The 11,835-nt window shown below is 40.7% G+C and overlaps 1 protein-coding gene across 11 annotated transcripts in view; it reads left to right on the top strand.

Moving 5' to 3' along the window:
• Window positions 1-11,107: 11,107 nt before the first annotated feature.
• The window catches only part of IARS1 (isoleucyl-tRNA synthetase 1), a gene marked incomplete at both ends in the record, with an annotated part of 50,781 nt that continues 50,053 nt past the window's right edge, over window positions 11,108-11,835 (top strand). For all 11 annotated transcript variants that reach the window (XM_084237686.1, XM_084237684.1, XM_084237685.1 and 8 more), the window contains one exon: window positions 11,108-11,226. In XM_084237686.1, the coding sequence (XP_084093812.1) occupies window positions 11,108-11,226 (119 nt within the window). The remainder of the gene's footprint in view (window positions 11,227-11,835) is intronic.

The following is an 11,835-nucleotide window of genomic DNA, read 5'->3' as shown; positions in this document are numbered from 1 at the left end:
GCTGGCTGCAGCTTGACAGCACTGTACCTTTAACCCCTTCGCCACAAGGTATGCCCTTTTCATCTCATCTTTATCTCCATATTTTGACCTAACATGCTGATGCTGTGGTTTCCTGGTTTTTCTGTTTTAGACCTATTTATTACCTATTGCCTTGGTACTGTAAAAAATGAGGTTTTTAACTCTAATTCAAGCAGTTTATACTGACTACATCTAACCTTTTCCTAGAATCTTTTTCTCTCCCACTCACCAGTTTTTCTGGATTCAGTCTGGAATTCAATAACCCAACAGTGCCATAAAATGTTTCTCAACCCAATTTTAAAAGTGTCTTCTCCACTTTTTCTCTGGACACATATGTCTGAGAGCTCTTTTCTTGCTGTAATCTGAGCTGTCTGGACTGAATTGAGCAAAGTAGCAACTTGAAGGAATTGGAGACTTAAAAACACGTTTCAACTATTTCTAGTTAACATGTTGCAGATTCAAACTACTAAATGCATACGTTCAAGAGAGTTATTGAATACACCTTTGCAGGACTCTCAGCCCTATTAAAATCCCTGACACTTAGATGGTCATTCCTAGACCCTGTGACCGTTAAGTGAATGCTGTGATTATAAGCTGATAAATGAATTAGCAAGTCAACTTGTTTTCATTATAGGAAATATTTTAAACTAATTTGAATGCTCATTGCCAGCATTTCCTTTCTATTTTGTCCTGTGACACCATATGACCGTTTATGATCATTCCTGTAGTAAAAATCCGGAGCTGGAGGTGTTATTGAGGACATTGCTGACCAGAGCGGGGTTATCGATTTCCCGGCATCAGGGGTCCCGCGTCCAGCAGTTGCCGGGCTGCAATCTCGTGACACCTCAGACAGGATTAGACTCCGCGTTTTGCTAATTCCAGTCCCGACGGCCTATCCTGAGCCTTCCACGCGACGCACTGAAACGCCCAGAATCCCTGTCTTGGTCAGGAGGAACCCGACCACCACCACGCCCGCGACCGGGGTCTCCAACAGCACGCGGGCTCGCTAGACAAGAGTGTGGTAAGAGAAAACGCCACGGGCCCCAGCCCGCGACTGCACACATCAGCCGGTCCCGCCCGCCTCAAGATCTAGCGCAGCCCCCAGCTGTCTTCCCAGCGTGCACCGCAGCGCCGCAGAGGGGCGTGGCCGGCCCGTGAAACCAATCAGCGCCCGGCTTGTTGATGCGTGCGGGGTGATACACTCTGATTGGTCAGTAGGGACCGGCCCTACATCCTCGCGCGTCCCTGTCAGGCGTTGCATCACCTCTAGACGCCGGCGGCGGCGTGGACGAGGTTCCTTCTGAGGCGCCGGCCCGCGGGGCCTCCAGCTATACCTCCTGCCCCCTTTGCTCCCCTGCTACAGCCGCTTCCTGCCCTCGGGGTCCCTCAGGTACACCCCTTTCTGCCGCCGGATCCCCTAGCTACGCCCTTTCCAGCATTGGGGCCCCTTAGGCATGGCCCGCCTGCACCGCCCCCCCCCCACTAGATTTTTGTTTGTTTCTTCCGGGTTGTGGGTTAGTCTCGTGCATATTGTTTTCCAAAGGCTAAGCTCTAGACAGTGTAAGTGGACTTAAAATCTCAGAACTGGCCGGGCATCCTGACTGGTCTCTATAGCGGAAGGTTTGCAACCCTCCGAAACTCCTCAGCACAGGCTGGTTCTTGTGTTGGCCGGTTGTTAGGATTTGATGTGGTAGAGTTTTCTAGGAGAGTTCAGACGGTTGGCAAGATTGAAGCGGAAGTCCCAGGCTGTCCTTGCCATCCTCAAGTCAGGCACGGCTGCTTATGCCAAGTGCACGTGCAGCTGGGAGCAGGGGAGGAAAACCGCTTTCTAGTGGGATTTGGAGGTGGCAGAAGGTGGCTTTGTAACAGGGTGGTCCCCAGGAAAGGGGGAGGTTCGCTTCTCAGGAGCTGTCCTGGGTTTGGGGTCTTGAAGAAGAGCAGAAATTGTAGAGAGTGAGCTTTCAGGCGACCATAGTAAAGATTAGAAGGTTTTGAAAGCGTGTTTTGATTCCGATGAAGAGTCGCAGTAGTCACTGCAGCTTAGGATGTGTTTGAGGATTAAGAATTAGCTTTCAGCCATGCGGATTTATTGTTTCCTTCTTGACTGAAGTGGTATTTTGAATAAGTCTAAAGAGAAGATGGATTTTAATAAAGTGGGACAGTGTATTAGGTTTAGCATACACATTCAGGATTTGCAGAGAACACAAGATGAACTTGGAATAAAACTGATTGATTTAGGTGATTTCTGGTACTATGGCGAGCCTTGTAAAGAATTAGTAAAGTGGTTGACAATATAGTCTTTTCACAGTGATTAAAGAGTGAATTACTGGGAAGAGGAGGCAACTAAGTGTAGATTGCACTCTAAATGTTTTTGGAAAGATGATACTGTGACTGGGCAAGGACAATCGAATGGAATGTGTGGGCAAAGTAGTAATAATAGCTTACATTATATAATGACATGTGATTGTTGTATTTTTGACTTTATTTTACAGCTGATAGAATTGAGGCTTAAAGACTAAATAACTTTCTATAGGGAACATACTAAGTGATATCACCAAAACTTTGAGATTCCATGCCAGTCTCAGTCACTACCCTGTGTGGGGAGGAGCCCATGCAATAGGTGGGTTGGAAAGGCAAGTGGGAGAAGTATCTCTGACAGAAATTAGGGATGCTGACGAGGTTTTCTTGACAAGGTTTTCTCCCTAACTGCACATTGGAGGTTAAATAGTTAAATGCTTTTGCCAGTAATAAGTTTACATTTGAATGGGAGTGTGGGGGACATGCAATACCAATAAACCACAGAGTCAAGATAGGAGAATACTAGCTCTGAAAAAGGAGGTTGATGATAGCCACACAGGGGAGTGATTATAAGCCAAATAGTCCTAGAGTATTTGTAAAGAGGGCCTGATACTGGAAATCACTATGTCTTTTGTGTCTCAGCAGTGTCCAGAAAGGTGTGATGTAACTGGACCTTAAGTTTTATAGGTGTAAAAGCCAGGAGTAAGAGTAATAATTTGGAGTAGACCATGCAGCCTTGAGTGCTCCCACTGGAAAGCCTGTACAGAATGTTTTTGGGAAATTAGTCCACTAGGAAAATTAATTCACAGAATATGTAGGATATATAGTACTTATTTTTCTCATTATTTTTTATTATTTTTTAAAGATTTATTTATTTTTATACAAGAGCTGGGGTACAGGCCAGAAGCGCAGGAGGGTGAGAGAATTCACCAGAGACAGAGTGGGGAGCAGAACAGGCAGACGACCAAAATACACTGCTGAGGGGAGCAGCGGGCACGACAGGAGAGGTCTGCCACTCCATGTGGGATTCTCTCTGGTCGGCCAGGATCGAACCCACACTGCAGAGGCTGCGGACAGCTTAGCGCTGCGCTCAACCCGCTGCGCCACCAGGGAGGCTCCCTCTTTGTTTTTTAAAGTTTTTGTGATAAAGTTAATTCATACTAAACAAAATCAAAACAGTAGTGTAATGCAGCAAATAAAAATCTCTTCTTTTCCTTCCTAATCCTATTTTGTTATGATAGCCAGTTAAGTTTGGTGGGTAACCTTCTAAATTCAACTGCAAAAGTACTGAAACATAGATTTAATATATATTTAAGCTCTTGAAAATGATATAATATAGTGTAAATTGCTATAACTGGACTTTCTCAGTATCTATAGGTAATGTAGATGATATATAATTTATTTTTTAATGGCTACATGGTATTGATGTACTATAACTTAGTCACCTGTTCATGAATATTTAAGATTTTAGATATTTGTCTATAGAAACAATGTTTCAGTTAATGCCTTATATGTTTTGTACATTTGTGTGAGTATATCTGTGGAGTTTATGTTACAGAATCTAACTAAACTCAGGAAAGGCTGGAAATATACGTGTCTCTGGGATTATTTTGATTTAAACAGATTATGAAGGCTTGGGAATGAAAAAGAGGGAACAGAGAAATAGAGATTAAATCCACTTGGGGGATCATCTGGTAGTATTAAGGGTGACTCAGAAATTTCAGGTAATAGAAGAAATAATGGAACTAGTAGGACAGTGAAATAAAAAATGGCAGCAGGTGTGGCAGGGAAGATTATGAGATTTTAAACAACAAAAAAAGTTTTCTCTGATTTGTGTGTTTCCCAAGATTTGTTAAGATAAACACAGGATCTCGGAGAGCATCTAGAAATTACTGAACCAGAAATTCAGGCTAAAGAGACCTAAAGGAATTTTAAAACAGGGAAGAATGGAGGGCCTGGATTATACTCTAGGGAAGAAAAGGAATTTGTTTCCCTGATCCTGATCCCAGCCTCACTCTCCCATCCCCAGCGCCCTGTGGTTACTGGATGCTGTTGTGCAGGTACAGCTCTCCAGTGGATTTGAAGGGCCAAAGTAATCCTGTGATTTATGCATGGGGGTTGTTTCTTCTCAGCAGCCACCATAGCCCGGTCACTGATACATGACTCTTCTGGAATGGTCCTTGCCATTACATTTGACCATTATGTTTGGCATAATAATGCAGTGAGTCCTAATCTTCTGGGGAGTGAAGGCTCCCTAGAAATTTTATTAAAGTTATGAACTATTATCTCAGAAAGCTGAAATATTTTAAGAAAATTTGAAGTTCAAATGGATAATCCTGACTAACGTTCAAAACAGTGCTAGAGCAGCAACTCATGGGCCTCCCCGGTGGCGCAGCGGTTGAGCGCTGGGCTGCGAAGCTGCCCGCGGCCTCTGCGGCGCTGGTTCGATCCCCGGCTGCTCCCCGGCCACCGGAGCAGGGTCCCACATGGCGCACAGACCTCTCCTGCCGCCCGCTGCTCCCCTCAGCAGTGTACTTCGGTCCTTCTGCCTGCTCTGCTCCCTGCTCTGGCTCTGGTGAATTCTCTCACCCTCCCGCGCTTCCGACTGTGCCCAGTGCATGTATAAACAAACAAACAAATAAATAAAACATGCCTCTATTAAAAAAGAAAAAAGAAAAAAAAATTTTTAGAGTAGCAACTCAGACTCTGATTTGCATGCTTAATCCCATGGGATAGTTAAACTGCAGGTTCTCAGAGGTAGTCCAAGTGGGGTCTGGCGAAATACCCTTATCAGCTCCTATAGATGGGGGTGATCATAGTACTGAACGGTCTCTTTTTTTTTAAGATTTATTTATTTATGCATACAAGAACAGGAATACAGGCCAGAGGTGTGGGGGGGAGGGGAGAGGATTCATCAGAAACAGAACAGGCAGATTGACTGAAATACACTGCTGAGGGGAGCAGCAGGCAAGTTAGGAGAGGTCTGCCATGTGGGTAGCTCCCTGACTGGAGATTGAACTCGTGCTGCAGTGGCTGCAGATAGCTTCATAGGTTGCATCTTAACCCCTTGCACCACCAGGGAGGCCCCAGGATTGAATGGTCTTGAGAAGCAAATTAAAAGTGAGAGAAATAAAGATCTGTTAGTTTCAGATATAATCCCTTATACTCCATTTGGTCTCTAATAATAAAATAGTCACTAAGCCAATAAGATCCCTCATAAATCAGTGAAGTACACACAGACTAACACTGGGTCTTTCTTGTCCTGGAAATGTAAAAAGAGCTAGCAGATCTCAAATGCCTTTTAACTTCAATTTAATACTGTTGATTGGCATAATCTAATTGCAAATGAATAGTTGAGTTAATTAAATGCCCACCTCTTCATTTTTCCTAAATAAAATTCAGGGGCACTTGTGCATCTCAAAAAAGAAAAAGCAAAGAAAAGGAGAGACACTGCTCATAAGTCTTTTTTGTTTTATGACATGGATCAATTGCTGTGCTTAGGCTTTAATTCTCTTCACAGTTAAGATATATAGGTCTCTTTTCTCCTAGGACCACTTAACCCAAACTGTTACAGTTCTTGAATTCTTAACGTTTTCTATCTTTATTGTCTCAATATATTAGCAATCCTGTCCCAGACTAATATGTTCACTTGGAAATCTGGTAAACCTTATTAAAATTATGAAGTAAAAAAAAATAGGCTTTGAGGCAGAATGGGCTCAATGATGCTCACTAGGAGTCAGAGTCCTCAGTGGTTTTGCAGGTTTTTATTGGGATTACCAGGTACACAGCAGGCAGGGGTGCTGGGGGGCTGGTAGGCTCCCCCAGCAGGTCTTCATTCTGGGCTCTCCAGCCTTTTCTCTGCTTCTCTGCTCTTACTTCTCTGTCGGCTTCTCTTTCGGCCTCTGCTGGTGTCCCCGTGACACCGCCCTTAAAAGCACAGTCTTAGCCCAGGTGAATCCCATCTACCTCAGCCCACACCTTATTCCAAGTGCCTGCCATCAGGCATGCATTCAGGACCGCAAGGATCCATAATCTATCCTGATGGCGGAAGGCCAGAAAAGCCTGACATTTTTCCTTACCCTACAAAGGAGATATTTATATGAAACACAACTGACAGGGAATCAGTATCCAAGACAGTTTTCCAAAGCGAATATACAGAAGGCCAACATGAAAAAATGTTCATCATCACTTATTACTAGGGAAATGCAAATCAAAACCACAAGATATCTCAGACCTGTGACAATGACGTATTTCAAAAAAACTCCCAAAAAGTGTTGGAGAATATGTGGAAAAAGAAGAATCCTTAGATACCATTGGTAGGAATGTAAATTTGTGTAGCCATTTTGGAAAGCAGTATTTTAAAAATTTAAAAATGGAAATACCCTAAGATCCTATCTTAAAAACCTATGTTAAAAAACTGAAAATGGAGACCCATCTTAAAAAAAAAAAATGGAAATACCATATGATCTAGTGTGGAAATACATACGTACTTTGAGTATCTAGCTGAATAACCTGAAAACATCAACTTGAAAAATTAAATACCCGGGGCCTCCCTGGTGGCCACCCTCAACTGCACTGTGAAACTATCCACAGCCTTTGCAGTGCGAATTCCATCCCAGCCGGCCGGGTTGAAACCCACATGGTGTGGCAGACCTTTCATGTCCCTCCCGCTGCTTCCCTCAGCAATGTATTTCAATGGATCTGCCTGTTCTGCTCCCCACACTCTGGTGAATCCTCTCACCCCCCCACACCTCTGGTCTACACCCCAGTTCTTGTATGCATAAATAAATAAAAATCTTTTTTTTTTAATTAAAAAAATAAAACTAAAATAGGCATTTTTCTATCATAAAGGGCAAAGCTTATGGACTCAACAAATGCACTTGTAATCTAATGATCTTAAGGTAATGAGAGTCCTGACAGGTTAAGTAACTTACTCAGTTTCAGAGTTAGTGAAAGGCAAAGCTAGTAGATTGCTAGGTAAAGTGATAGATGATTAAGAAGATTATTATGTCATTATTATTTTTTAATATGTGATTCAGAGGAATAGGTTCACACCTCCTCAGATATGAATCACCACATGCCACCTACCCCAGAACACCCATATCCATTTATCATATATGATTTGACCCCCTTCCTCACTTTGGTCCCAGCTCTCCACACCCCTCCTCAACCCCCAGTAGCCTCAATTCTGCAGTCTTTTTTTTATTTGTTTGTTTGTTTGTTTGTTTGTTTATACAAGAACCAGGGTACAGGCCAGATTCGAGGGAGGGTGAGAGGATTCACCAGAGACAGAGAGGGGAACAGAACAGGCAGACTGATGAAATACACTGCTGAGGGGAGCAGTAGGTGTGACAAAAGAGGTTTGCCACGCTATGTGGGACCCTCGCCTGCTGGCCGGGATTGAACCGGCACTGCAGAGGCTGTGGACAGCTTCACAGCGCGGCTCAACTGCCTGCGCCACCAGGGGAGGCCCAATTCTGCAGTCTTTTCTAGGCTTTGTTTTGTTTCTCTGTATTCCACATGAGTGAAATTTTCTGGTAATTGTTTTTCTCCTTAGTTTATTTCACTTGGCATAATCCCTTCCAATTCCATTCATGTTGTCACAAATGTCAGGAATTCATCTTTTTTTAAATAGCTGAATAGTACTCCATTGTGTATTTGTATATCTTATTAATTCAATAATCTGTTGTTAAGGAAGTGATTTTTCTTTCTTTTTTTTTTTTTCAAATATAATTTTTTTATTGAAGTAACATTGCATTGTAGCATCACAGAATCAACATGTGTATATATTTCACATGTCTAAAAGCATGTTAGAAATAAATAAAACAGGAAATTAAGAAAAATAGGAAATTGGAGAGATAAACAGCAGGTGTTTGTAGTCATGTATGAATAACTGTCCAGGGTTACCAATCTTACACATTTTTTTTTTTTTTGTGTTGTCTATGATTTTATTTTTATTTTTATTTTTTTTTTTTATAAATTTTATTGTTATATTCCCCATACAATTGCAGCCCCCCATTCTGACCCCAATCCCTCCCCTCCCGCCCCTGCCCCCCTAAAAGTGTCTCTGGTTCATAGTTTTTTGTTGATTTTGATTTTCACTTTCTTATAGTTATTCATTTTCCTGGTCCCTTATTTAAGTTTTCTAGATTCCTGCTATGAGTGAGACCATCCGGTATTTTTCTTTTTCTTTTTGGCTTATTTCGCTGAGCATGATCCCTTCCAGCGCCATCCATGTTGCAGCAAATTGCATGTGTTTATCTTTTTTGAATGCTGAGTAATATTCCATGGTATATATGTACCACATCTTCTTGATCCAGTCATCTATTTTTGGGCATTTGGGTTGTTTCCAAAGCTTAGCTATTGTAAACAGTGCTGCTATAAACATAGGGGTGCAGGTGTTCTTTGGAATTGATGTTTCTGTGTCCTTTGGGTAAATACCTAGGAGAGGAATTGCTGGATCATATGGAAGCTCTATGTTTAGTAGGTCCAGAAATCTCCACACAGCTTTCCACAGTGGTTGGACCAGTTTGCACTCCCACCAACAGTGCAGAAGAGTTCCTTTTTCTCCACACCCTCGCCAACATTTGTTGTTGCTAGTTTTTTTAATATGTGCCATTCTCACTGGTGTAAGATGGTATCTCATGGTAGTTTTGATTTGCATTTCCCTGATGACAAGTGATGTTGAACATTTTTTCATATGCCTGTTGGCCATTTGCATTTCCTCTTCAGAGAAGTAAGGAAGTGATTTTTCAACTCAATAAACACAGTTCAACTTGGTTAATAGAATTTGGTGATGGATGTGTGAAAGGAAACTAACATTACTATGCCAAAAACATAGAACTAGCTCTTATGAGAATGAGCTATTTACAGCATGTAATTCTACATTCCCCAGACTAAGGACTGGGGAATTTCACCTCATTTTGGCTCCTCAGTTGCTGTATCTGTAACATGAAATGAGACTGATGGGTGGACTTAGAAGTTTTTTCCAGCACCACAGTCTACAAAATGGTGACAAAGTTAAGGGATACTTTTTCCCAAACCCTCACATTATTCTCAGTGCTATATCAAGGGTGAAAAATGAATAAGCAAAACATTGAAGAGCCAAAAGTCTGAAGGTTATCATCAGTACATAACTTTCCTATTTTAGTGCTTCTTGCACTCGGGATAATTTATAAGTTTGCTCCAGGAATAGGAGCAGAAACTTTTTTTAAAACCATTTTTTTTTTTGTCTCTGTAAAAGAATGATCTCAGGCCCCTTACTTTCCTTACTTTATGATTCTTTTAATTCCTTTTCTTTTTCTGAGTCAAAAATCAATTTTATTTGTTCACTCACTCAATACTAAGCTGTTCTCTAGCATAGCTCTAGCTGGCAAATAAGTTCCAAATATTTCATAAATAACAAAAGTAAAGAAATATGTGCAGTATTATCCATTCAGCTTGAATCTTTTTGAACTAAATAAATAACTTTTTGCAACTTCATTGTAGACTCAGATCTAAAAAAAAAAAAGGGGTGTGCTTCAGAGACTACCATAAAGAACATAAAAGATACCCACAGAGTGGGAGGAAAAAATTGCAAATCATATAACTGATAAACGGACTTATATTTGCAATATAAAAACACAAATAGCCCAATAAGATATTGGGCAAAAGGTGAATAGACATTTCTCCCCAGGAAGATAACAGTGACCAGTTAATACATGCAGAAGTCCTCATCATCATTGTCTTTAGGGAAACACAAATCAAAATCATGATGAAATACCACTTCATACCCATTAGGATTTCCTATAGTCCAAAGATGGACAATGAGGAGTAAGAATGTAGGAAGCTGGAATCCTTATTCCTTAAAGAATATAAAATAATGCAACAGCTTTTGAAAACATTTTTTTAAAGATTTATTTTTATTGATTTATGCATACAAGAATGGGGTACGGGCCACAAGTGTGGGTGGGGGGGAGGTGAGAGAATTCACCAGAGACAGAGTAGGGAGCAGAACAGGTGGATCTACTGAAATACACTGCTAAGGGGAGCAGCATGCAAGAGAGGAGAGGTCTGCTACGACATGTGGGTTAACTCCTTGGCCAGGGATCAAACTCATGCTACAATGGCTGCTGATAGCTTTGTTAGTGCGTATACTTCACCCCTTGTACTATCAGGGAGGCCCACTTTTGAAAACATTTTAGCAGTTTCTTAAAAAATTAAACTAAGGAATTCCACTCCTAGATAAATACTGAAGAGAATTGAAAACATATGTCCACATAAAAACTTATACATGCATGTTCATAGCTGCATTATTCATGACTTAAAAATGGAAACATTTTTCCATACTGATAAATGGATAAACAAAATGTGTCATCCATATAATGAAATATTACTCAGTCATAAAAAGTAATAAAGTATGAGTACAAATTGTAACATGTATAAACCTCAAAAACAAGTCTAATAGAGACCAGGCACAATAAGCTACATATAAATGATTTCACTTATGTGAAGTATCTGGAATAGAAAAATCTATGTAGAGGCCAAATGCAGATTAATGGCTGTCAGAGTACTGGGGAAGATGAATGAGAATGACTGCTAATGTGTGCAGGTTTTGGAGAGGTGCAAGTAGTGATAAATATTCTGGAATTAGAGTGGTGATGGTTGCACAACTTTATGACTAAAATAAATCATTTTAGTAAGTACCAGGTGGTGTCATGGATAATCATATATACATATTTTAACATGTAGCACTCTGTTATTCCTAGACTTCTCTTTTGAAACTAATAAATTTTATTTTTCTTGCAGCAAAATGGTTCAACAAGTTCCAGAAAACATCAATTTTCCTGCTGAAGAAGAGAAAATCTTGGAGCTATGGTCCAAATTTAATTGTTTTCAGGAATGCTTAAAGCAATCAAAGAATAGACCAAGGTATGTGAATTTCTTTGGTAAAAGTAGAGTCTTTACAAATAGTCATTTCTTAGACTAAGTCCTATTAAGGAAGACTCTTATTCATCTTTGTATACACAGAATCTGCTCTCCCAGCACTGCATAATAGATATGCAGTGAATGATGAGTTCTAGATTATGATAGATTGTGTTTCTTTCAAGAGGTTTTCTGAGTAGAGTTCATATTTTGCCCTCTTCATTTCACTATCATCATGGATCACCACCATCATTTAAGCATGCTCATAATACCTAGACTAGTAGTTGCCTACTACTAGGGTGCTTCCTGCCTATAGTCTTCCATATAAAAACCAGAACATTAATTATTATTTTCACTATGTTTTCTGTGCTCAGAACCTTGAGATAGGTATTTCTCTTTTACTGATGAGATACCTCAGGATCAGGATGAATAACTTGCCTTATATCATGAAATTAATGAATAGAGAATGAATGGTTCCATAGAGGTCACTCTAGTTCCACCAGAACTAGCTTTTTTGAAGGAAGGAGCGCTAGTAAATATGTCAGCAATTATGTCTTTGAATCATGGTCTTGCTGTTTTTCTACTTCCTGAAAGACTTCACTGTGATAGGAACTA

The sequence above is a fragment of the Talpa europaea genome (genome assembly GCF_964194135.1).
Source record: "Talpa europaea genome assembly, chromosome: 7".
Lineage (NCBI taxonomy): Eukaryota > Metazoa > Chordata > Mammalia > Eulipotyphla > Talpidae > Talpa > Talpa europaea.
The sequence above is the reverse complement of the archived record's forward strand: the minus strand, read 5'-3'. Positions and strand labels throughout refer to the sequence as shown.